At 42.1% G+C, this 26,845-nt stretch overlaps 1 protein-coding gene across 1 annotated transcript in view; it reads right to left on the bottom strand.

The window, feature by feature from the left end:
* The window catches only part of trpn1 (transient receptor potential cation channel, subfamily N, member 1), a 221,800-nt gene that overhangs the window by 69,364 nt on the left and 125,591 nt on the right, over positions 1 to 26,845 (bottom strand). Inside the window, exons 13-20 of the mRNA XM_087986636.1 lie at positions 26,108 to 26,236; positions 22,469 to 22,597; positions 19,864 to 19,980; positions 14,929 to 15,027; positions 13,982 to 14,182; positions 7,933 to 8,031; positions 2,987 to 3,193; positions 2,377 to 2,478 (exon numbers count right to left, since the gene is read on the bottom strand). Coding sequence (XP_087842762.1) covers positions 2,377 to 2,478; positions 2,987 to 3,193; positions 7,933 to 8,031; positions 13,982 to 14,182; positions 14,929 to 15,027; positions 19,864 to 19,980; positions 22,469 to 22,597; positions 26,108 to 26,236 — 1,083 coding nt within the window. The remainder of the gene's footprint in view (positions 1 to 2,376; positions 2,479 to 2,986; positions 3,194 to 7,932; positions 8,032 to 13,981; positions 14,183 to 14,928; positions 15,028 to 19,863; positions 19,981 to 22,468; positions 22,598 to 26,107; positions 26,237 to 26,845) is intronic.

Here is a 26,845-nt window from a genome sequence, read left to right as displayed (position 1 = left end):
AAGTTCTTCCTATTACACAATTGAATAATATGAATTTCTGTGCCATTGTGATGCCAGGTATGTAGCCATATGCCCAAAAGACTAGAAGACGAATATCAAACAGCTTCTCCCTGTGGCTGTTTGCAATGAGCAAGTACTGACTGCACCCAGTCAGTCCATGCATACAAAATTAGTATGTCATACCCAACATTAGACACAATTCTGCAAATGGAAAACATTTGCTGAATAATTCTGACTCTGCAAAGAATTACACTGACATTCAATTTAAAATTGTCAGTTGTGCTCGAGGTACGGCATACATGTGTACTGGAAATTACATATATTGATTCACAGGGATCTGTTGTTTGTTGACACCAAGAACTTCTTTCAACTCTGCAAAATTTGCATAGTCATTTCACTTGCCTGGTTCAAAATCTAAACAAAGCCTGTCGATCATCAGTAACTATTGCAAAACACCTTTATCAACCATAGTCAGCTTGTCAATCAGTCACCATTCTCCTCTTGTCCAGCATAAATGTTTGCTGCCCCTTTTACTGATATTTCTTGAGTTGGCCTCATGCATTCAAAATGAAAATATTGATAAACCCTAAACATGTTTTCCTGAATTTAAAATCTGAAGCTGAGACTTTATGTTAATATAGTTTTGTTAACTGAAAAATAGGGGTTGACTTGCACAATGTGCCGAGGCCTACATATAAATTTTTGTGCCAAACAATAGGGGGTTATCTGTTACACAAGGCTATTTTATATATTGTAATCTGAAAGGAACAGCACAGGATGATGCAGGACCTAAATGGACTAAATTATAAGGGCAAATCATTACACTTATATATCCTTGAGTATAGATGAAGATTAAGGCGTGCCATAATTGATATGTTTAAGATGATTAAATAATTTAGAGCAGAATAGGATAAACTATTTTATATTACAATAACTTATCATGGCTCCTGTGAGAGTTTCTAAAAATCCTGCAACCTCTACCACTTAGAAAAATAAAAGCAGCCATGCGTAGGACATCACTGGCTGCAAGTTCATTTCCCAGCAGATCAACAGATCATTGAACTCACTTGATCTTGCTTTGGAAATGTAATGCCATAGCTTCCTTATCACTGGTTAAAATCCTGCAACTCCCCCCACCCCACAAACAGCATTGTGAATGCACCTACCGCCCAAGAACAATAGTGTTTCAAGAAGGCAGTTCATCACCATCTGATCCAGGGAAATAAGGATAAGCAATAAATGTTGGCTCAACCAGCAATGCTCACATCTCCAAAACAAACAAAAAACTATTTTCTCTGGTGGACGGAGTCCAGATTAAGAAGACTTAGTTTAAAATTCTTCTTGTTAGTGGGGATCTGAAAAACTCTATATCAGGAAGGTTCTTGAGGTTAGGACAATTAAAAATTCGATCAATAGATTTTGTTAGGTGAGGGGATTAAGGGAAAGGGGAACCAAGGTGGATTGAATAAGATATTGATCAGTATGATGGGGCAGAATGAGGGGCTGAATGTCCTACTGCTGTTCACATATACCTGTGAAGTGTTCCTTATATATAGTTACATTTATGAAAGATATATGGGAAATCTGTGGTACAGGCATCAAGGATGGAGGCTCAGAGACAGTGGAATGGCTGGACGTACTTGAGGCAATGGAAGCTTCAGGAATGGACAATAAATGCTGGTCAAGCAAGGTGGCACCCATGACGCATGAATGAATAGATAAAACAAAGTTCGCACTGCCACCATTAAGAGCACTTCCTTTGCTGGCTTCATGAAAATGGAACCTGGATTGTATCTAAGTGTCACACAGAACTTTGCTGCTTCCATTGGGTTCGTATGAAGACATTGAGCAGGATGAGTGATGTGTTAGGGTTGGGGACACATTGCAGTGCCGCCTCTGAAGATGAGATTGCCCTTGGCCACTTTGCCAACGCCCACAATGGCTAATATGTTACAGAACCTGTTTGTCCATGCAAGGAATGGATGATACATGAAGAAAGAATCAAAACAATTGTGGGCATTGAGATGTAGCTCAGTTAAATAGAATCATATTGATTACCCAGCAGATCAACAGATCATTGAACTCACTTGATCTTCACTGGTGGTCATGTCCCATTTGCACACCAAAATCTAATGACAGATGGCTTTATTTTCATTTCGCTCTCAAAGTTCCCAGAAACATCTTGATTTTTTCTCATCTGAATTACCACACATTTTGTATTCTCTCAAGAGTTTCTCCTGAATTCCTTATTGGATTTTAGTAATTACTTCCTTTGCACTAATACCTCCCCCTCCCACCAGTTTTAAAAGTTCCACAAGTGCAAGGGTTTGTCCACCCCAACATAATTTTAGAGAGCTCCACTGGATCTATACTCACTGCATTCTCATCAGTGGCAGATGCACCAGCCTCCAACAATACCTTAACAACCTCAGCATGACCTCCAGCAGCAGCGAGATGGAGTGGAGTGGATTCTTTTGTCTGAAAATTACAAAGTCACAACATTCACAACCAGGCAAGTAGGCCTTCCTCTGCATCAGTTACAAAACATTTTTGTTTTGTTTTAGTAAATCAAATTGTTTATTTTGATGCTTGTGAGTTGAGGAAAGCTTGTGTTGGACCTGTAATATTTTTGACTTTTCTCAACCAGAATTAGAATCAAGTCCTTGCTATACAGCCAAAAACACATTGGGCCCAGAGAGATAAATGGCAAAACTGGTGAGTTAGGCACACAGGCCAACACACCTTGTATACTTCAAAGTTCAACACCATTCTTCCCAGAGTCCACAATCCTTCCAATTTTGAAATTGGATACTGTAAAGGTCTACAAAGTCAACATTGCTCCAACCACTTTCTAGCCATCAGAATACCCAGTACCAGAATATCCAGGCCCTATAGTGTTCAGAAATTTCCCATGTAGTCATTTATTGTTCACTTATCTATTTATTTTTGTTTAATTTCCCCAGAATTTGAAGACCACAGGATTCACCTTGTTCCGTGCGGTAGTGACTCCAGCTTTGTTGAATTTTAGCAGCTCTTTTATCACGGCGACACTTCCCTTTGATGCGGCAATGTGTGCACAGGTAGAGCCTTCTATGTTTGCAGAAGTCACCAGTTCCGGTTTCTGTTTGAGGAAGAGTTTCACAACCTCAGAATGGTCATTTTCTGCAGCGAGGTGGAGTGGTGTTTGTCCATGCTGTCAAAGATGGGAAACAGCAGAGGACAATGATTAGAGATCATCATTGGTGCAGTCTCTTGGGAAAGCGTGTTTTGAGCTAGTGTCAACCTAAGACAGCAATCACACTCCAGTTGGCCATGGGATGACCATTGGGGAAATGGTAAAATGGGAAAATATCATTCAGCATTTACCTAGAGTGTGGTTGGAATTTGGAACAGTTGGGACATTTATCAGCGATACGGTTAAAGAAAAACTAGGTACATGTCTGAGGGAGAAAAGCACAGACAGATATCCAAATAGTCATGAAAGTGTTGTAAAAGAGACATCCTATCAAAGCTTTACAATTTGCACTCATCAGGACAGATGCAAGAATGCCAAATTTCTCTTTAGAAATTTGGTATTCTTGTGATTTGATCCTGATAAATGCAAGATGAAAAGCTTCAACAACATCCACATTATCTGTGACACAGCTGCAGATGCAGATGTATTTCTGAAGTGTTTCTTTATTCACTCTTGTCATTGGTCACCCTAAATGAACAGTTAAAAATATGCAGAAATTGTTGCACTGCACTTAATGATTCAGGACTGCCTGTTCCAGCTTTAGGATTTAATTATATGCTGATAAACAGTTTATTAAAATCCATCATGCCTGGTTTATTATTTACGTGGCAACATTCCCTCAGGTTTATCAGATAAAATCATTTGTTAAGCTGAACCTTTGTTTAGGCTCGGTGCTTCAATTCATACTAGCACTTTTTTACAGAAACACAAGCAGCTCCCATTTACAATCCCTCATCTGTTAGACACCAATAATCAATAGAGATCATATAACAATATTGTTAAAGGAGAGAGAAGAGATCAAAACTGACTGTGTCTAAAATACTTATTTGAGTCCTGACGCCTTTGAGCAGATCCACTCCTGCAGTATGGAGAAGGATTTTAATGGTAAGGTCAGAACATAGTTCTTTACAGTACTGTAAAATATTTAATAGCAGACCACTTAGAAAGCCGTGTTAGGATCAGACAGAGTCAACATAGATTTCTAAAGAGAAATTTCTGGTAGTTATAGTTAGGTGTTTATAGATATGGTTCTTACAAATAAAGGGAACACAATGGCAAGGGGAGAAAGTGGGAAAAGGGAACTGAGCTGGATGATTAGTCACGATCATATTAAATGGTGGAGCAGGCTTGAGGGACCGAATGGCCTACACCTGTTTTCTATGTTCCTGTATACCTTGTAGGACTCATGAACCAAGGGTCAGAATACAGGAAAGAACACAGTTATACAAACTTTTTGGAACAATGCATCCATCAGCGCATGGCAGATAGTTCCTTTTGGTTTCATCTGAATATCATCGTGTGAATCATTTAATTGCAGCTGTCTTATACATCAGGGAATTTAAAAAAAGGTGATTGTCTTCCTTCTTGCACTGCATTCCGAAATGTCACATGTTTCAGAGCCAGTTAAGGACAAACTACTCAAATTAGGTTATGCTGTTTTGCAAAGAAGAGATAAGTCAGAATTCAATGGGGGGAAGTGTGAGGTTGTCAACTCTGGATCGGAGAAAAACAAATGAGAATGTTTACTTACGGATTGGAGCGTCGAAGTTATGGAGGGCCAAATGAATTTAGATGCCCATGTAGATAAAGCATTAAAAACTAGTCCACAGGTTAGAAAAGGTAATCAGAAAGGCTAATGGAATATTGTCCCTTATTTCCAGTAGGACTGGAATTCAAAAGTAAGGAAATAATGTTTGAGATTGCATTCATGCTTCGGCGCTAAATGCCAGGAAAGTATAATTAGTGTTGGAGGGAATACAATATAGATTTATCAAAATAATACCAGAGTTTAAAGACTAACTTACATGGAAAGACTAAATAAACCTGGTTTGTATTCATTTTGAGTTTAGTAGGTTGAGCAGCAATGAAACCAGATCTTTAACTTAATACGAGAATTCAGAAGCAGGGTTGGAGAAATTTTCATTCTGATTAAACTATCATCCTCCATTGTCTTCTAATCGATGGTATTAGATTCGGAAGGAAACGTAAGAGCATCTTTTCACACCAACTGGTGGAGAGAATCTGGAACTCACTCTCTTAACTGATAGCAGATGCTTGTCGATTGAAATTTTCAAGACTAACTTTGGTTTGGTTGCTTATTGTTGAGAATATCAAGAATTACAAAGGTGGGTGCACTGAGTTGAGCCACATATGATCAAATAGAACAACAGAAATAATTTCTATTTATATGGACGTTAACATTCTAAGGTCGTTCACAGGAATATTATAAAGCAAAATTAGATGCGGTGCCACACACAAAAACATGAGGGTAGATGAGGAAAAATTTGGTCAAAGAGGATGCCTTTAAGGAGCAAATTAAAGTGAGGTAAAGAGTGTTAGGCAAGGAAATCCAAAGCTTAGGCACCTGAAGAAAAGTAAAACCTGCTTGTGATACTCAATGATTTACTCCTATAATCCACGGTGGCTCAGTGGTTAGCACTGCTGCCTCACATCACCAGGGTCCCAGGTTTGATTCCAGTCTCAGGTGACTGTCTGTGTGGAGTTTGCACATTCTCCCAGTGTCTGCGTGGATTTCCTCCCACAGTCCAAAGATGTGCAGGTCAGGTGAATTGGCAATGCTAAATTGCCCACTAGTGTTAGTGTTAAGAGGGAAATGGTTCTGGTTGGGTTACTCTTTGGAGGGTCGGTGTGGACTGGTTGGGCCGAAGGGCCTGTTTCCACACTGTAAGGAATCTAATCTAATCCTATAGCCTATCCATGTGCACAATTGTACTTTTTTAACCTTTTGACATCGAGTATTTCTGATTTCCCAATCTTGCCATTTTTTCACTGCTGACTCACCGTTACTCACCTCGTTCAGAGGCTGGGGAAACTCCACCCCTTGTTACTGTTACCACACCAAAATAGCTGCATTATTAGCACTGTAGAAATAAATGGGTTGTTATCTAATAACCAAAGTAAGATGAGGTTGTAGAGTGACCGAGGGTGGAAACAAAGTACTCCAGCAGATTTGAGATTCTGGAATCATGGGCAAAATGGAAAAAAGGTTGGGAGAGTGGCAATCAATGCTTTACCAGCCAGCACATCAGCATTCTGTGAGGGGATTTTAAATAAGGGAACAATTCCTTTAAATAAAGTATGAAATAAAGGCAGTACCAGGAAAGGATTACAGCATAGAAAGTCAAGAAGAATTACTGGAGCTAGGAAACAACAGCAAGCAGACAACCCGAGTGGAAATATTTTATTGGCCCCCTAACAAAATATAGATCAGGAGATTCAAGATGCATGTAACAAAGGCAATACAGATTTAATGGGGCCTTCAATTTTTAAGCAGCTGGGTAAATCTAAACTTACAGTAATAGTGTAAAGGTCATGGAATGTGTTTGAAGATAGTTTTCCAGATCATTACGTCAAAGAACTAACTACAGAACAAGCTATTTCTGATTTAGCATTGTGCACTGAAACATGGTAAATTAGAAATTTTGAGTAAATGTGCAGCTAGGGAATAGTGATTATGATATCACAGAACGTGGTATTGAGTTTGTAATTTAATCCCCATTCTATGGGTCTGTGATCTCAGCTAGCTTTGCAATTATGGAGAAACGGCTGGCCAAGGGAGACTGGGCAATCACAGTAAATATATTACAGTGAATAATCATCGGCAAATATTTAACAGAATAATTTAATATTTGCAACAAATGTGCATTTCTTGAAGAATAAATGCCCCACAGGAATAGTGGTTAAACAGTGGCTAACAACAGAAGTTAAAGGCCATATTAGTAGCAGAAAAATTCTTACTTACACTGTCGAAATGAGTAATTCACTTAAAAGTTTGGGAATGATGAAGAGTTTACATGGCACCCACCTTCAAATACAGTTCCAGTGGAGTAGATGGAGTGGGTAGGTGTTGTTCACTTTGGCAGAGAGAACAGAAAAGAAATGAAAATTCTAAATGTTGATGCTCAGACAGACTTGAGTGTATGCAGTTCAGCCTGCTGGTACAGAAAGAAGTTAGGAAATCATATGGCAAACACTTCTTATTGAAGTGAAAGAATATGGAAATATTGCTACAATTGTACAGGGTTTTGGTGAGATGATATCTGACATACTATGCATAGTTTTGGTGTCCACTTTTAAGGAATAATGTACTTGCAAACATTTTATAGGTTAGCTATTGGGATATGAGAGCCATTGTATGATAACAGACTGAGCAAATTCAGTAAATTACTCTCCAGAGTTAAGAGGAATGAGAATTAATCTAACTGAAAGATTCTGATGGGGTTTGACATTGTTGAAACTGAGAGATCTGGCTGAGGAATGAATAAAGGCAAAAAAAACCCAGTAAAGACACGAATAATAATTGCAATTCATCATACTGGTCCACCATTCTGAACCTCACAAAACAAGTGGGACCAATAGATCTCATTCACCAGTTTTACCTGTTATCTCTTCTGGGTATGGAATAAGGATACATAACATGTGCTTTATTTAAGACTGTGATGAGAAATTCCTTCGCTCAAGAGGGCTGTGAACTTTTATCCAATCTGGATGTTTTCTTGTGGGGAAATATTGCAGGGTGAGAGTTTTGATCTTTCTCTGTTACAGGGAAGTGTCGGGAAAGTGGAGTTGAAGTGATGATCAGCCATGATTGCAGTGAATGGCAGAGCAAGCTCAAGGAATCATATAGTCCACCCTGCTACTATTTCTTACATTCTTAACTGAATGGTGTTACTTACAATATCAGTAGCGTTCACATCAGCCTTCATCTTGAGCAAACTGTTGCAAACATCGAGCTGTCCGTTCCCTGCTGCCAAGTGGAGAGGAGTCCGTTTCGACTAAATGCATTTGTGAAATAAACAATTACAGTCATTGTAAAAATGCATCTTCAATCTAAATATCTCAAAGCAAGGTGACCTGCCTCATTTCCATATTTAAATAACACAATTCTTTTCAATCATGTGGAAATTTTGACATTTCACGTTAGGGAGGGACAGGTAGTAAGCTCGTTCCCTTGATTCTGTCTCTGAGAGGAGTGGTTGCCTCCCTTTAGCGAAGTAAATTATCTCACTGACTGAACAAGGCAGATTGTGGTCTAGACTACAGTGGTGCTGGAAAAGCACAGCAGGTCAGGCAGCATAAAAGGAGCAGGAAAATCGATGTTTCGGGCAAAACCCCTTCATCAGGAATGAAGGCAGGGAGCCTCCAGGGTGGAGAGATAAATGGGAGGGGGGTGGGGTTGGGGAGAAGGTAGCCAAGATTACAATAGGTGAATGGGGGTGGGGATGGAGGTGATAGGTCAGAGGGGAGGATGGAGCGGGTAGGTGGGAAGGAAGATTGGCAGGTAGGACAGGTCATGGGGATGGTGCTGAACTGGAAGGTTGGAACTGGGGTGAGGTGGGGGAAGGGGAAATGAGGAAACTGGTGTAGTCCACATTGATGCCCTAGGGTTGAAGTGTTCCGAGGCGGAAGATGGTTCTTCCTCCAGGCGTTGGGTGATGAGGGAGTGGCGGTGGAGGAGGCCCAGGATCTGCATGTCCTCTTTAGAGTGGGAGGGGGAGTTGAAATGTTGGGCCATGGGATGTGATTGGTTGGTGCGGGTGTCCCGGAGATGTTCCCTAAAGTGCTCTGCTAGGAGGCGTCCAGTCTCCCCAATGTAGAAGAAATCCCATTGGGAGCAGCAGATACAATAAATGACATTGGTGGATATGCAGGTGAAACTTTGATGGATGTGGAAGGCTCCTTTGGGGCCTTGAATGGAGGTGAGGGGGGAGGTGTGGGCGCAGGTTTAACAATTCCTGCGGTGGCAGGGGAAGGTGCCAGGAGGGGAGGGTGGGTTGTTAGTGGGAGCGTGGACCTGACCAGGTAGTCACGGAGGGAATGGTCTTTGCGGAAGGCAGAAAGGGGTGGGGTCCTTTTGGAGGTGGCGGAAATGTCAGCAGATGATGTGGTTTATGCGAAGGTTGGTGGGATGGAAGGTGAGGACCCGGGGGGGGGGGCGGGGGGGGGGGGGGTTCTGTCCTTGTAACAGTTGGAGGGGTGGGGTTTGAGGGCACAGGTACGGGATGTAAATGAGATGTGTTGGAGGGCATCTTCAATCACGTGGGAAGGGAATTGTGGTCTTTAAGGAAGGAGGCCATCTGGTGTGTTCTATGGTGGAACTGGTCCTACTGGGAGCAGATACGGCGAGGCGGAGGAATTGGGAATACGGGATGGCATTTTTGTAGGAGGTAGGGTGGGAAGAGGTGTCATCCAGGTACCTGTGGGAGTTGGTGGGTTTGAAAAAAATGTCAGTGTCAAGTCGGTCGTCATTAATGGAGATGGAGAGGTCCAGGAAGTGGAGGGAGGTGTCAGAGATGGTCCAGGTGAATTTAAGGTCAGGGTGGAATGTGTTGGTGAAGTTGATGAACTGTTGTGAACATGCCACATAGGAATTAGTGAAATCCACACCTTACTGAAGGCCAGACGTGTAGCATTCAAGTTGGATGACCCAAACCAATTCAAGGAAATCTAGATATAACAACTACAAGGCCACCAAGGATGCCAAGAGGCATTATCAGACCAAGTTAGAGGCCCAAACCTACCAAACAAACTCCCACTGCTTATGGCAAGGCCTAAGCAACATTACAGGATACAAAATTAAGCAGAGCAAGATAGACACATCCCTCCCTGATGCGCTTAATGCTTTCTGTGGTCAGTTTGAGCAGAATGCCAATGGTGCACACCTGTTCCCTTGGTCACTGCTGCACATGTCAAAATAATCTTCCTGGGAGTCAACCCAAGGAAAGCGACAGGCCAGGATGGTGTCCCTGACCAAGCACTTAGATCCTGTGAGGACCAACTGGTGAAGGTATTCACCGACATCTTCAATCTCTACCTCCTATAAGCCGAAGTCCCCACCTGCTTCAAGAAGACCACCATCATCTCTGTACTGAAGAAAGCACATGTAATGTGCCTTAATAACTAGTGGCTGTGACCTCAATAAACATGAAGTGCTTTGAGAGGCTGGTCATGACCCACATGACCCTCCAAGCCTGCCTCGATTCCTTATAATTTGCCTACCAACGTAACAGGTCCCCATATTCTTAGCCCTACACTTATCCTTGGAATATCTGGACAACAAGGATGCCTACATTATACCCCCGCTCATTAACTCATGCCCCACCTTTAACATCATTACTCCCTCCAGACTGATCTCAAAACTCTGCGACCTTGGTCTTGGCTCCACCATCTGCGATTGGATCCTCAGCTTTCTGACCCACAGAGCGCAATCAGTGAAGATGGGTAACTGCACCTCCTCAACAATAACACTCAACACTGGAGCCACCCAAGATTGTGCCCTCAGCCCCCTAGTGTACTCTCTGTACACCCACGACTGTGTTGCTAAATTCCAAACCAACGCCAGCTACAAGTTCGCTGATGACAAGACCATAGTGGGACGGATATCTAACAATGATGAGTCAAAATACAGAAGGGGACAGAGGGCTTGGTGACATGGAGCAATGAGAACAACCTCTCTCTCAACATACGCAAAACTAAAGAGCTGATCATTGGGTTCAGAAAGCAAGGAGGAGAACACACCCCCATCTACATCAACAGAACTAGATTGAGAGGGTGGAGAGCATCAAGTTCCTCAGAATGACGATAGTCAACTACCTGTTCTGGACTTCCCATGTAGATGTGATGATCAAGAAGGCAGAATAATGCCTATTCTTCATCAGGCAGCCCAGGAAATTTGGCATATCCGTAAGAACCCTCACCAATTTTTACAAATGCACCATTGAGAGCACACCGTCCGGGTGCATAACAGCCTGGTAAGGCAACTGCTTTGCCCAGGACCATAAGAAAATACAGAAGGTTGTGTGCACGGCCCAGACCATCACGGAAGCCAACCTTCCATCCGTGGACTCCATTTACATGGCTTGCTGCTGTGGGAAGGCTGCCAACATCATCAAAGACCCATCACATCCTGGTAATGATCTCCTACAACCTTTTCTGTCAGGTAGAAGATACAGAATCCTGAAACATTCTGACCACCCTTCTATATTCTGGCTGTAAAGGCAGAGTTATTATAGTCCTACTGGATCATTGGGTGCTCACTCCTTTTAAAGAGAGAGGGAAAGATAACCAGTTTAACCTGAGGGTCACCACATCTCAGGTGAGGGGAGATGTTAAGGAGCTCATGGTAATTGCAGCCAATGTGGGAGTTGAAGCCATGCCATTGACAACACTCTGGATTGCAAATCAGCTGTCGAACCAACTGAGCTACCCTACCCTCACAATTACTGCAAGTACTGGACATCTGACTGCCATATAACCAGTAATCACATCCTGTGTTTATGTCTACCACTTTATTTGCACATAAAATGCCTGATACAATGACTGCCAGCAGCACACATTGACAGTGTCTCATTATATTTTACTTGTCTCTTGATTTATCAAGAAAGAGCACTGAATTATCTACACACAGATCTCAGCCTGTCATGTCACAAGTAATTCAGTGGACGTTACCCTTTCACGGTTCTGAAAGGAGCTACATGATTGGGAGGTTTGAAAATCCAGAGTCAAAATAGATATGGGTGTCCTGGTGTGGTTCGGCATTACTTACAACGTACAACATTTTTAAAGCTGCAATTCTGCAATTAATAGAGTTGCCTATTTTTGTCATTCCTCAGTTTGTGATGATTGCATAATAAGGTGATCCTTTTTGTTTAATTGGTCACATTTACATTTGGATGTAAATTTAGTTTTATATATATTTTTCATCAAGCTTTAGAACTTTAAAGGATGCTTTCATATGAAAAGCTTCCATTAGAAAAGAATTCAATTGCGTTTATGGAACTGAAACACATTATTGCACTGAATTTGTAATACTGAATAGCAGAGAGCCTCTAACTAACCAATACAGTATTTGACTAATCCTAAGGTCTCTACACTTAAACTGTAGTACAGCACCACCTACAGTCAGAGATCACTCAATATATATTTGAGTTCTTCAAGGGTTCTTGTGATGAACTGGTAGTGTTCCTATCTTAGAGCTAGGAAGCCCATGCTTACTTCCTACCTGCTACATCTCTGGACAGGTTGATAAGGAAAACATCTGAATTTGAAGTCTTCATAAATGAGAGACCCAGGCAGCTCAGATGGTTGTGCGTATTATCCACCTGCCAATGGGGTTTTTCTTTGATACTGTGAGCAGCACCCCAGCCTCTGACCCATTAAAACAAGGTTCAAATCCCACTACAGGACTTGATGGCCAGAGAAGGAGCGTTTATAACATGGTCTAATATACACCAGTGGCAGGTGGCAAAAATACTTGAGGTTACAGTCCATTCCTTGATGGAAAAAAGTGAACCCTCCTGCCACTGTTAAAAGTTCCAGGATACAATGTAAATGTAAATAATGTAGACTCCTGCAAGAGCTGATCAGCTCAGTTGGCTCAACGGGCAGTGTAGGCCAACTTGGTGCCAAACGTGCAGCATTCGATCTCCACTCTGACATTTGGGAACTGCTCCTCATCCTGGTCCAGGTGCTGTGGGTTGGACCTGCCTGTGGGCAGAGAACTGAGGACAAGGACATATAACATGGTGAGTGAAATGACATCAGGAATGCCAGTCCTGGATACAAGACTTCACGAAGCGCAAGGGGATGAAGTTCGGTGTAGGAACCACGGGAATGGCCCTGCTTGGGTAAGAGGGTAACAGTGCGAGAGGAAAATGCCCAGCTCCTTAACTACCTTTCCGACTGTTCTGCAACTCATGGTTTCTCCCTCTGTAATGTCCTGAGTAAGACTATGCATCTGCTTTCACTCGAGTAGTATTCTCCAAACTCAGTTGGACTAGAGAGGGGATCCACAGAATACCCTGCAATTCATTTGCTCCATTTGCTGCATTTTCTAGTAACAAAGCCAGTTGTTGCGTCTGTTTGAAGTCCAGTTGGGCTTCAGCTAGTAGGCACTTTTTCGTCGTTACATCATTAATCCCACTCTCGCCGCCACTGAAATAACTCCATAGAGACAGGTATCCCATCACCAAATCACCCTTTATTTACACATTGAAAGACACTGCAATTGATCCAGTTCTCTCAGAGCCAGCTCTCAGAATGAACAGAACCTCTGACACTTCTGTTTATATCTGTCAGCCAGGGCTCCCAGATTAACAGCCCTAATCAGGGAACTGATGCTCTCTGAGGTCCAACTGGCTGACCTAGTTACAGTGAGATGCCTGAAAAGATGCAGCCATCACAACGCAGGCAGTCTGACAGAACACCTAATGGCCAGTCCGAGCTCTTGCACTAATAAGTGCGAAAACAGTTTGAACTGTGTGCCAGTTTTGCAAATGTGTACACACTGGTAGGTGCATTTCTGTACAAAGATCCAAATCAACACGTTTCTCACACGTTGACATAATGCCTGGACAGCTTTTCGTGGTAGGGTTTTACACATTTCTGCTGGCAGGCAGCAAGGCTGTTGAATTTGTCAAACTCAACGAATGGCGTTCCTGTCACTTACATCCCCACTCCCCCACCATCTGATCTGTCAGAACTGTAACAGAGGAACAGCAGACACTGTGAGTGACCCACCTACCCATTACTGAGACCCTTAAGTGGCTAATTAATAGTTCAATGACTGCACACTTTGATTACATGTGTGATTCGCCATAGTGTGTGCTCAAATGTTGAGTGGGATTCGTCATTCGTAATGGTGTGATGTGCCTCCTAGAAGCCATTTGCAATCTATAAACCCATTGGTAACTCATTGTGAGTAAACAACTACAGTTAGAAACTTACCAAAGACAGTGCATCAATACTTGCTGCGTGGGTCTCCACGAGTAGCTTTACCAGCTTGTTGTAACCATTCTGTGCTGCCAGGTGAAGAGGTGTCAGGCCAAGTTTGGTTTTGGCATTGACAAAGGCCTTGTGCCACAGCAGAATGTCTGAGATCTGATCGTGTCCATTCTCCGCTGCCAAGTGAAGCCCTGCCTTACCATGCTGTTCAACAACAAACAAGAACAAGCCTTCACAGCAGAATGACAGGAGCTTGTATTGTTAATATCAAGCAGCATACAATGCTACTTATTTAACTTTAGAGCAGCAGTTCAATAAACTGTCAGGCAAATATATTTGGATATTGCTTGCTGAACATTGATTTTTTTTTAATTCATTGACAGCAGCCCTGGCTGGGTCAGCATTTATTCCCAGAGGGCAGTTAAGGGTCAACCACATTGCTGTGGGTCTGGACTCAAATATAGGCTTGACCAGGTAAGGATGATGGTTTCCTTCCCTGAAGGTCATTAATGAACCAAATGGATTTTTCCAACAATTGATTCACGGTCATCATTAGACTCTTAATTGCAGATTTTACTGAGTTCATGTTACACCACCTGCTGTGGTGAGATTCAAATCCCCAGGTCCCCAGAACATTACTTGGGTCTTTGGATTAACAGTCCAGCGATAATACCACTTGGCTATTGCCTCCGCAACTGAATGTGAAATTTTAGGCAGCAGCTTAGATTTTGCTGTGTTTGTAACACTGTTAGGTAGTAACAGTGCTAAAAAATACAAATGGAAATATTGTGAGAAGTTACATAAAAGTCAATGTGGTGATACTTTGAGTAAAAAGTACAGATTTCAACACTGCCGAGCCAAATACTCGGCATGTCCTGCAGCCTTTGGTTACCCGGTATATTTTACTTCTAGTTTAGATGCCTGGACATTAGAATGGAAGTTTCACTTACCTCATCAAAAACATCTACCCTGGCATGGTTTAACAGCAATATCTTCACCATCTCTGTGTGCCCTCTCTCTGCAGCCAAAAGCAATGGTGAACATCCATTCTAAAATATGACAGAAAATACATAGCCAACTTTGTCATAAAGTCACAGAGGTGCAGACTCATTATTCAAGATGCATATTTAAACTTGTGATGCTTAAACTCCAAGCCTGAGGTTCAGAGGAAGGGACACAGTGCATTAGCATAAGAATTCGGCCACTTGAAACCCTCAAGTATCTTTCAACTTGTGATGTTTAATTTGATCAAGACCCAACTCTCTGGGAACGGGATGAACACCATTTCAGATATTGAAATGGTATCCCATGAGCAATCAATAGGTGTAAATCCCCCTTCTCTCCCAGCTCAGAGTCACAGCAAGTACCATATTGCAAACAATTGATGAAAGGCATGAAATAAAAACAGGCATTAGCAAAATTACATTGATACAGATGGACTACTGTGTAGTTTTAGAATTAGTGTGGTGCTTTTTGAAAAGTAAAACTGTTTTCTCACCTTTAAAACCAGCATACAGTCAGACAGTCATAGAGCTGTACAGAACAGAAATAGACACTTTGGTCCAATTCATCCATGCCAACCAGATACCCTAAACCGATTTGAGTCCTATTTATCAGAATTTAGGCCTTCCTATTCATATATCCACCTAGATGCCTTTTAAATGTCGTAATTGTACCAGCCTCCACCACTTCATCTGACAGCTCATTCCATACACTCACCACCCTCTGCGTGAAAGAGTTGCCCCATAGGTCCCTTTTAAATCTTTTCCTCCTTACCTAAAGCCTATGCCCTCTGGTTTTGGACCCCACTGTCCTGGGGAAAAGACCTTGGCTATTCACTGTACCTATGCCCCTTATAAACCCCCATAAGGTCACCCCTTAGCTTCTGATGCTCCAGGATATATTTCATTTGGATTGAAACTTTCAGGACCAGAGGACATCCACTGCTAATATGAATACTAATTTCCTAATGTTAACTTAAACTGTAGATAACTGCTTGCTGGCAATAAATGCAATGTAACAATTTTATTCCAACATTTTCTGTTCAATCACTTAGTAATTTCATGACAGAATATTTTAGACACATTGCAATTAAAAGTAGAAAGTCAGTCCCAGATCAATTTGTTAATAGTGACAAGGTCCCTCAACCAGACAATCTGCTTTAATTATATTGGTTGAGGGGTGAATGTTGTCGTTACAGTGCCATATTACCTAACAACGTAAGAAGGATTTAAGTTTATCATTTCATCTGAAAGCTGCCACTTATGACAATGCAGCACTTCCCGAATCTGATTGGCTTCTGTATGGGTAACCTTTCGCTGGCATCATAACACATGCTGTGAAGCTCCAATACTGGAATGGACTGGTTGGGCCGAATGGACTGTATTGTACGTCCTATTTTTAAAAATCTCACATATGACTAAGGGGTCTCCTGACTTCTAGATTTCCTGCACTCTGCTGATCAATAGTGTAGAAGGTTGTCAAAGGATACAGCAGGATATAAATCAGTTGCAGATATGGGCAGAGAAATGGCAGATGGAGTTTCATCTGGGTAAGGACGAGGTGCTGCACTTTGGGAGATAAAATATTAAGGTAAAGCATACAGTTATTGGTAGGACCCTGAACAGCATTGATGTACAGAAGGATCTTGGGGTTCAAGTCCACAGCTCCCTGAAAGTGGCCACACAAGTGGATAAGGCGTTAAAGAAGGTGCATGGCATGTTTACCTTTATTGATCAGGGAATTGAGTACAGGAGTCAGGATGTTACTTTGCAGCTTTTTAAGACTTTGGTTAGGCCACATTTAGAGTATTGCATTCAATTCTAGTCACTATATCACAGGAAGGATGTGGAGGCTTAGAAGAGGGTGCAGAAGAGGTTTACCAGGATGGTCCTTGGATTAGAGGGTATGAAATACAAGGAGAGGCTAAAAAAACTCGGGTTATTTTCTCTGAAGTGACCGAGGCTGCGGGGAGACTTGATAGAAGTCTATAAAATTATAAGATGCATAGATAGGGTTGACAGTCAGAATCTTTATCCCAGAGCTAAAATGTCTAATACTAGGATGCATGCATTTAAGGTGCAAGGAGGAAAATTCAATGGAGATGTGAGGAGCAAGTTTTTTAAATGAAATGTGGTATGCCATGGATGATAGTGGAGGCAGATACATACGGGAGATTTAAGGGATTTTTCAATTAGCACAGAAATATGCAAGGAATGGAGGGATGTTGACCATGGGAAGGCAGAAGGATTAGATTACAGATTATATTACTTACAGATTAGATTACTTACAGTGTGGAAACAGGCCCTTCGGCCCAACAAGTCCACACTGCCCCGCCGAAGCACAACCCACCCATACCCCTACATTTACCCCTATACCTAACACTATGGGCAATTTAGCATGGCCAATTCACCTGACCTGCACATCTTTGGACTGTGGGAGGAAACCGGAGCACCTGGAGGAAACCCACGCAGACACGGGGAGAATGTGCAAACTCCACACAGTCAGTCGCCTGAGGCGGGAATTGAACCCGGGTCTCTGGCGCTGTGAGGCAGCAGTGCTAACCACTGTGCCACCGTGCTGCCCATAAGGCATTAGAGTCCAAGCACCACTGACCCAGATGACACTGAGAGCTGCTCACTGAGGTGTCCTCTGCTTCATGAATGACCTTCCTAGTATCATTACAGGATTAATGGGTTGATTCATGAGCATTCATCTCCATTCACAAATCTTCTGACAGTGAAACAACCACATCAGCGTAGATCATGAGACACTTGGAAATTTACTGGCATTCAGCTCATTCCCAGAAGGGATCCGTTTAATTTGGTGTCACGTTTGGCACAGCATTATGGGCCAAAGAGTCTTTCCTGTGCTGTCCTGTTCTATGTTCTAATTCCTGCCCTGCTCCCACTAAAGGTTGTTCAGTTAAAATTCAGTTTGCTGGGCCAAATGTGGACATAGGAAGGTTTTAAGAAATGTTAAAGGAGAAGAAAGAAAGAGGTTAAGAAAGATCCACTGTAAAAACTCCAGCTCAGGCCTCAGGTAATGAAAGGAAGCAAAGATCAATTGGAAGTCAGGGCAGCAGAAGATGTGGAAGACTGCAGAGATGAGAGAATGCAGCAGGGATGTAGAGTAGGAGGAGGCTAATTTGATTTGATTTATTATTATCACATGTTCAGTGACAAGTTTTGCTTTGCATGCAGTACAAGCAGATCATAACATACAAAGACATGAGCCAGGAGCGGGCAGGTGAGACTAGTTTAATTTGGGATTATGTTCAGTACGGACTAGTCAGACTGTTTCCTTGCTGTATGACTCTATGGTATACAGATCAAAGGGTGATTGAGCAGAGCGAGGAATACAAAGTTATGCTTGCATAAAAGGTGTACAAAAGCAAGATAAACATTAGATTTGAAATTGGAGAGGTCCATTCAGCAGTCTAATAACAACAGAGAAGAAGCTGTTCTTGAATCTGTTGGTACCTGTGTTTACACTTTTGTATCTTCTGCCTGATGGAAGAGGTTGTAAGAGGTTATAACTGGGTTGGAGGGGTCTTTGATGATGCTGACTGCCTTTCCATGGCAATGAGAAGTGTAGATGGAGTCCATGGATGGGAGGGCGGCTTGCGTGATCATCTGGGCTGTGTTCAGACACCTACTGCTCTATGGGGATAAGGAGGGAATGAGCTGAATGCCAGTAAATTTCCAAGTGTCTCATGATCTACGCTGATGTGGTTGTTTCACTATCAGAAGATTTGTGAATGGAGATGAATGCTCATGAATCAACCCATTAATCCTGTAATGATACTAGGAAGGTCATTCATGAAGCAGAGGACACCTCAGTGAGCAGCTCTCAGTGTCATCTGGGTCAGTGGTGCTTGGATTCTAATAACTGTGGCCATTTTGCTTTTCATCAAGTGTAACCTGTGATAGAGGTGGGTTGTCCTTTGGATCGCCCAGAAGTGAGATCCAAATAACTGGGGAGAATGGGGCGTTGAAAGAAATTAGTATCAGTAAGAAGGGTGTATTGGAGAAATTAATGAGACTTAAATTGGTTAAGTACCTCTACATTCTGAAAGGTTGAAGGGGTTGGCTATAGAGATAGTCAATGCATTGGTAATCAGCGACTGAAATTCAACTGATTTTGGAATGATTTCTATAGATTGGAAATACAGAAATGTCACCCCATTATTTAAGAAAGGAGCAAGAGAGTAAAGCTGGACCCATACGCCTCACATCAATAGTAAGGAAAATGTTAGATTTTATGATATAGGATGTGACAATTGGTCACTTGGCTGAAAATGGTGTAACTGGGTATAATCAACATGGATTTACGAATGGAAAATCATATTTGACAAATTTGTTGCTGTTTCATAAGGATGTTACCAACAAACTCATTAAAGGAGAGTTAATGAATGTTGAGTATTCGGATTTTCAGAAGGCTTTTGATGAGGCCCCCTCAGGAGCACGGTTAGCAAACTGCATGCATATGGCATAGCCAGTATGGTAATGGCATGGATTAAGGATTGGCTAACAGACAGGAAATAGACAGTTGGAATAAATGAGTAATTCTCCCATTGGCAGGCTGTGACTAGTGGGGTACCATAATAATCACTACTTGGGCCCTGGCTGTTCACAATAATATATCAATGATTTGTATATGACTACTAAGTGTATAAATTTCCAAAATTGCTGATTATACAAAGCTAAGCAGGAACGTGTGCTGTAAGGAAGATGTAAAGCAGCTTTCGAGAGTATTTGGACAGGCTTTGCAAGTGTGCAAGAATGGAAAGTCTATTTGAAATAATTAGGTAATAAGGACTCATGCTTAACATCTAAGAACACTCAACTAATAAGCAGGGTTTAAAAAAAACCATGGACAGGTACCTGAGATTGTTTATTGATGACCTGCTGGATTCTATTTGAACTGATATATTTCAAGACCTCAAGAAGAACGTCAGCATTCCCCACATGTGCACAGTAATGCAATGGCGTCTCATGTGTCTAGAAAGGCAGTAATAATCACATTTCAATACATTCCAAAGACAAATTTCAAATCAGATCCCAGAGACAAAGTGCTGACATTTAATTGTCTGTCTATAATGATCTGCTGCATTACAGAATCAATTAGAGCAGGTGGGCTTGGCAGGATTGAATGGCCTTTTCTTATCCCTCTCTTCTCTTTTGTCGTTCTCCCTCTTTCCTGTTATATTATTTTACTTTGCTCTATTATGAGAACTCATTTTGCCGACAGCCGTTTCTTTTTTTTTTCAAAAGAAAAATCAAACTCTTTCCTGGATTGTATTTTTTCAAATTCTGCCCTGCAGTTTGGAATTTGGAGAAATTTGACATGGATTTGCAAATCCACAATTTGGTTTACAACTGTTGAAATAGTTGCAGCAGTGGAATAACTAAAGATATAAATATTAAGGGGAGGCATTTTCAATTAGCTGGAAAGCATTGATGCCTTCTATCCTTAAGGAATTTGAAAAAAAAATGACAGAGGTCGTTCTGGCCTCACTGGTGTTTTAGCTTAAATTAGATTCCCTACAGTATGGAAACAAGCCCATTGGCCCAACAAGTCCACACTGACCCTCCGAAGAGCAACATATCCAGACCCATTTCCCTATCCTATAATTACCCCTGTTTGAACAGGATGTTACAGTTTTGGACAAACGTAATCCAAAAATGTCACCTTCCATTTTGCTGGACACGGTGGCAGGGAATGTTTGTGCAACAGTGCATTTCACGTTATAAACGTATCTCAGAATTTTCAAGAGCAGTTCGCGGGCTGATTCCCCCAGTCCAGACTCGCAGGCTGAGCTGAAGCTCCAGGTCTGCGCCTAGGTTCAGGCACCTGAAGGAGCGTTAGTGTTGGAAAAATGGACAGTGGGGGAACCTGATGACTTATAATTGGGTGACAGTGTCTGGGTGACAATAGTGTTGGATGGGGAATGGAAGGAACAGAAACTATGCTTCCACCCCCAAGGTCATGGCTCTAGGTCAGGTGTAGCAATCGCGACTGGAGCAACGGCAGATGCCCACAATCGAGACCCAGGGGCCTATTACAGAGACCCCGGAGCCTGTTACAGAGAACACAGGCCCCATTACAGAGAACATCAGGGTCCTTTACAGAGACCCCGGCACCTGTTACAGAGACCCCGTACCCCATTACAGACAACCCACACCACGATGCAGAGACCACAGGGTCCATTACTGAGACCCCAGGTCCTGTTACAGAGAACACAGGCCCCGTTACAGAGAACCTCAGGGACCATTACAGAGACCCCGGGGCCCATTACAGAGACCCCGGAGTCTGTTCCAGAGACCCTGGAGTCTGTTACAGAGACCCTGGGGCCTGTTACAGAGACCCCGGAGTCTGTTACAGAGACCCCGGAGTCTGTTACAGAGACCCCGGAGTCTGTTACAGAGACCCCGGAGTCTGTTACAGAGACCCTGGAGTCTGTTACAGAGACCCCGGGGCCCATTACAGAGACCCCGGAGTCTGTTACAGAGACCCTGGAGTCTGTTACAGAGACCCCGGAGTCTGTTACAGAGACTCCGGGGCCTGTTACAGAGATCCCGGAGTCTGTTACAGAGACCCTGGAGTCTGTTACAGAGACCCCGGGGCCCATTACAGAGACCCCGGAGTCTGTTACAGAGACCCCGGAGTCTGTTACAGAGACCCTGGAGTCTGTTACAGAGACTCCGGGGCCTGTTACAGAGATCCCGGACCCCGTTACAGAGACCTTGGAGTCTGTTACAGAGACCCCGGAGTCTGTTACAGAGACCCCGGGGCTTGTTACAGAGACCCCAGACTCTGGTATAGAGACCCCGGAGTCTGTTACAGAGACCCTAGGGCCTTGTTACAGAGACGCTGGGGCCCTGTTACAGAGATCCCAGACCATGGAGCTTGTTACACATATCCTGGAGCCATTTACAGAGATCCCGGAGCCCCTTTAAGAGTCTTCGGCCAATATCAACTAGGAATTGGACGAGCAGCAGGGGAGGAACAGGAAGGAGAAAGATGAACTCTATGGCAGTGAAGTTTTACATTATATTCAGTGTTCAAGATGGTGCCGAAACGTGGAGACACTTTGCATATAACATATGAAAAAGCACTTCTCACTTTTTTATATACATGTGACAATAAGTCTGCATTATTAAATTGCAAGTTAGGATTAGAAGTTAGAATGAGAGAGGTCATTTGGCCCATAAACTCATTCCTTTCACATTACATACCATCTTAATCCTGAACCTGCACTCATCCAATATCTATATATTGCTTAACTATTAAAGATCTATTAAATTCTTTTGAACACTCAATTTCATTAGGGGTAATTTTGATATATTTGATGTATTTTTTATGTCTTACTTTTCACATTTGGTTCCCACATTCACATATCCTTCTAGATACAGCAAAATAAGATATCACTCTGCATCAAAACTATTTAATTCTTGGTGTGCTGGAACCTTTCCCAGGTTTAATTACCAGTTTGGTTGTTGCAGTGATATCAGTTTCATATTCCATGAGAAGTTTAACAATCTGAGTATCTTCTTGTTGAAAGTGAACCACGTCTTTCTTAATCTCTGCTGCCAGGTGTAGGGATGTTTCTCCTTCCTGGACAAAACAGAAAGAACTGTCAAGTTAACAGCAGAGGGTGTAACCACAAGCCTTTCAGCTTAGTTAAAAATTGACTTGAAATGAAGCAAACCTTTTTCTCATCAGTTAGTTTCTTTTCCTCTGAAAATACTTGGGAGAAATGTTTTTGTTGTTTCAAGAGAAATATGAACCAGAAAATCGATGTGTCATACTAGTAAATAATTCATTTTTGGCATTCGTTTATGAGATGTGGATGTTGCTGATTGGGTCAGGCACTGTTGCCCGTCTCTAATTACCCAGGAGTAGGTGGTGGTGAGCTGCCTTCTTCGGTTGTAAACACACATTGCACTTTACAGTGCTGAGGGAACTCAAGGGTTTTTGACTCAGTTACACAGAAGGAATGGTGGCATAGCTCCAAGGCACAATGGTGTTAGGCTCTAAGGGGAACTTTCAGGTGTTGGGAGTCCTCACGCAGCTCTCATTCTTCTAAGTGGCAGAGACCAGAGGTTTGGAAGGTGTTGTCGAAGGTGCCTTGGTGAGTTACTGCAGTGCATCGTGTAGATGGTGCACAGTTCATCGGTGATGAAGGGAATGCATGTTGAAGGTGTTGATGGAATGCCAGTCAATGGGCTTGTTTCATCCTGGATGGTATTGAGTTCCTTCTGTTTTGTTGCAGTTGAATACACTCAAGCTAGTGGAGAGTTTTCCATCACATCTCTGACTTGTGACTTATAGATGGCAAGCAAACTTTCAGAAAGTGAATTATTTGCTGAATATTTTTCCCTTTGGCTTCCTTTTGTCACCAAAGTATTTATATAGAGTCATAGTCATAGCAATGCACAGCATGCAAACAGACTCTTAGGTCCAACCCGTCCATGCCGACCAGATATCCCAACCCAATCTAGTCCCACCTGCCAGCACCCGGCCCATATCCCTCCAAACCCTTCCTATTCATATACCCATCCAGATGCCTCTTAAATGTTGTAATTGTACCAGCCTCCACCACATCCCCTGGCAGGTCATTCCATACACGTACCACCCTCTGCGTCAAAACGTTGCCCCTTAGGTCTCTTTCCCCTCTCACCCTAAACCTATGCCCTCTAGTACTGGACTCCCTGACCCTAGGGAAAAGACTTTGCCTATTTACCCTATCCATGCCCCTCACAATTTTTTAAACCTCTATAAGGTCACCCCTCAGCCTCTGACGTTCCAGGGAAAACAGCCCCAGCCTGTTCAGCCTCTCCCTATAACTCAAATCCTCCACCCCGGCAACATCCTTGTAAATCTTTTCTGAACCCTTTCAAGTTTCACAAAATCTTTCCGATAGGAAGGAGACCAGAATTGCACACAATATTCCAACAGTGGCCTAACCAATATCCTGTACAGCCGCAACATGACTTCCCAACTCCTGTACTCAATACTCTGACCAATAAAGGAAAGCATACCAAATACCTTCTTCACTTTTCTATCTACCTGTGACTCCACTTTCAAGGAGCTATGAACCTGTACTCCAAGGTCTCTTTGTTCAGCAACACTCCCTAGGACCTTACCATTAAGTGTATAAGTCTTGCTAAGATTTGCTTTCCCAAAATGCAGCAACTTGCATTTATCTGAATTAAACTCCATCTGCCACTTCTCAGCCCATTAGCCCAACTGGTCCAGGTCCTGTTGTAATCTGAGGTAACCCTCTTCGTTGTTCACTACACCTCCAATTTTGGTGTCATCTGCAAACTTACTAACTGTACATCTTATGCTCGCATCCAAATCATTTATGTAAATGACAAAAAGTAGAGGACCCAGCACCAATCCTTGTGGCACTCCATTGGTCACAGGCCTCCAGTCTGAAAACAATCCTCCACCACCACCCTCTGTCTTCTACCTTTAAACCAGTTCTGTACCTAAATGGCTAGTTCTCCCTGGATTCCATGAGATCTAACCTTGCTAATCAGTCTCCTATGGGGAACCTTTTTGAACGCCTTACTGAAGTCCATATAGATCACATCTACTGCTCTGCCCTCATCAATCTTCTTTGTTATTTCTTCAAAAAACTCAATTAAGTTTGTGAGACATGATTTCCCACGCACAACGCCACTTTGACTGTCCCTAAACAGTCCTTGCCTTTCCAAGTACACCGAGATCAGGCTTACTGGTCTATAGTTCCCTGGCTTGTCTTTACCGCCCTTCTTAAACAGTGGCACCACATTTGCCAACCTCCAATCTTCCGGCACCTCACCTGTGTCTATCGATGATACAAATATCTCAGCAAGAGGCCCAGCAATCACTTCTCTAACTTCCCACAGAGTTCTCGTCTACACCTGATCAGGTCCTGGGAATTTATCCACCTTCACCTGTTTCAAGACATCCAGCACTTCCTCCTCTGTAATCTGGACATTTTGCAAGATGTCACCATCTATTTCCCTACAGTCTATATCTTCCATATATGTTCGATACATTTTAGTTTCTGGTCTACGGTAACCTCCAGGGCGTTCAAAGTAGAGAATTCAGCAATGGCAATACCACTGAATATCAAGGGGTGATGGTTACATTCTCTCTTATTGGAGATGACCACAGCTTGGCATTTGTGTAGTGTGAATATTATTTGCCCACTTTCAGCCCGAATCTGGAAATTGTCCAAGTCTTGCTGCATTTGGATGTGGACTGCATTAGTACCTGAAGAGTTATGAATGCTGTTAAAGATTATGCAATCACATCCCAACATCTCCACTTCTAATCTTATTAATTAGAATTCCCCTCTTTCCCTTTAAGAATTAAACCTATTGGTACCTCTTTGGTTTCTTGCCCTTTTCTCTTTTCCCCCATTTCAATGCACATTGATTCCTGTTTTTCTAGGGTTCATTGATGCCACACTCAGTCAAATGCTGGCTTTGCAGAGATGTTAGCTTTTTTAGGTAATAATGGTGAGCACATTGAGTTTGGGAAAGACTGAAACCATGGGACAGATGGATAGAGTTTAGTTACAGAAGCTGCAATGATGAAACCAGAAATAGATTAGGGACGGAATATCAGAGAAAAGTGATTTGGAATAAGTTAAAATATGCATTGAAATTTGGAAAACGGAAAAGGGAAGGAATCCAAAGAGATATGGATGGTTTTATTCCCTAAAGTAGAGGGAAAGAAGAAATTCTAATCGGTAAGAACTTGGATAACATACAACTTACATTAATATTTATATTCAACATAAAGTATTGTTGAACAAAATACATCCTTTCACTAACTAATGTGTACTCAAATACAATAAGGATATTGGAGAGGGCGATGTTGAAAATTATTCTGTGCATGATTGCACTTTTTGTGATCATATTGCAGAAAACAAAAAGAAAAGGGCAGTACCTTTTTTTCTTTATTAAGTAGGAAGAGGCTTCCGAATGTAATTAAAAAGTTTAACTTTTGTAGTGGACGGGGAGGGATGGTGTCTTAGATTTCTCCCTTCCTTTAATTCCATCTTTTGTGGAAATTTCTCCATTTAATCAAAAGTTTTCGGGTATTGTTATTTGTCTGGGATCTTACCTTGTTTTCCTGGTTGACGCAAGCAACTGCCTCTGTGTGGCTCCTCTGATTGGTCAGGTAGCTGAGGATTTCTTCCACAACGCTGAGGTGACAGTGTCGGACTGCAATGTGCAATGGATTCTCTCCAACCTAAGGAACGAAGCAACATTCAGAAAGTTGCTTTTTAGAAAACATTGACTTCGTACAGAGCCCTGCTGTGGCTTTCACATTTCTCATGACATTCTGGCCATAAAATCCAACCCTGCAAATTTCTGAAATATCTGCACTCCCATTCTGCCTGATGTCATCTCATATACCTTTATTTGTTTTTAAAATTCCATTCCTAAACCTCTTTGTATTTATACCTCTCTCGTTTTTTTAAGACATTCCTTAAAACCTATTTCTTTGGTTGTTTCTTTGATATCCTCTATTAATATTTCTTAATTTTGTCTCACTGTCAAATTTTGTTTCATAATTTGTGAAGCACCTTGGGATAGATTTTAAGGTGCTGTATGAATGCAGTTTGTTGTTTCTGACAGGCTAATCTTGTAACTCTCTATCATTTATAGAGTTATACATTTGTTTATATGTTGGAACATGACCTTTCAACTCGAAAGAGCACATGCAAACTATAAAATAGATTTAAATATGCTGCCCTTTGAGGGAGTTCAGAAGCATTTTTATTTATTCATACATAATTATTTTCATAATGTGAAATATTTTTACAGTTGGAATTCACTAACATTTGGACATAGGTCT

Source organism: Chiloscyllium plagiosum, unplaced genomic scaffold (assembly GCF_037043375.1).
Source record: "Chiloscyllium plagiosum isolate Xiang-an unplaced genomic scaffold, Cpla_swu_hap1 HiC_scaffold_4, whole genome shotgun sequence".
NCBI classification, from domain to species: Eukaryota; Metazoa; Chordata; class Chondrichthyes; order Orectolobiformes; family Hemiscylliidae; genus Chiloscyllium; species Chiloscyllium plagiosum.
Note: the sequence above shows the minus strand (reverse complement) of the source record. Positions and strands in the feature narration are given on the sequence as shown.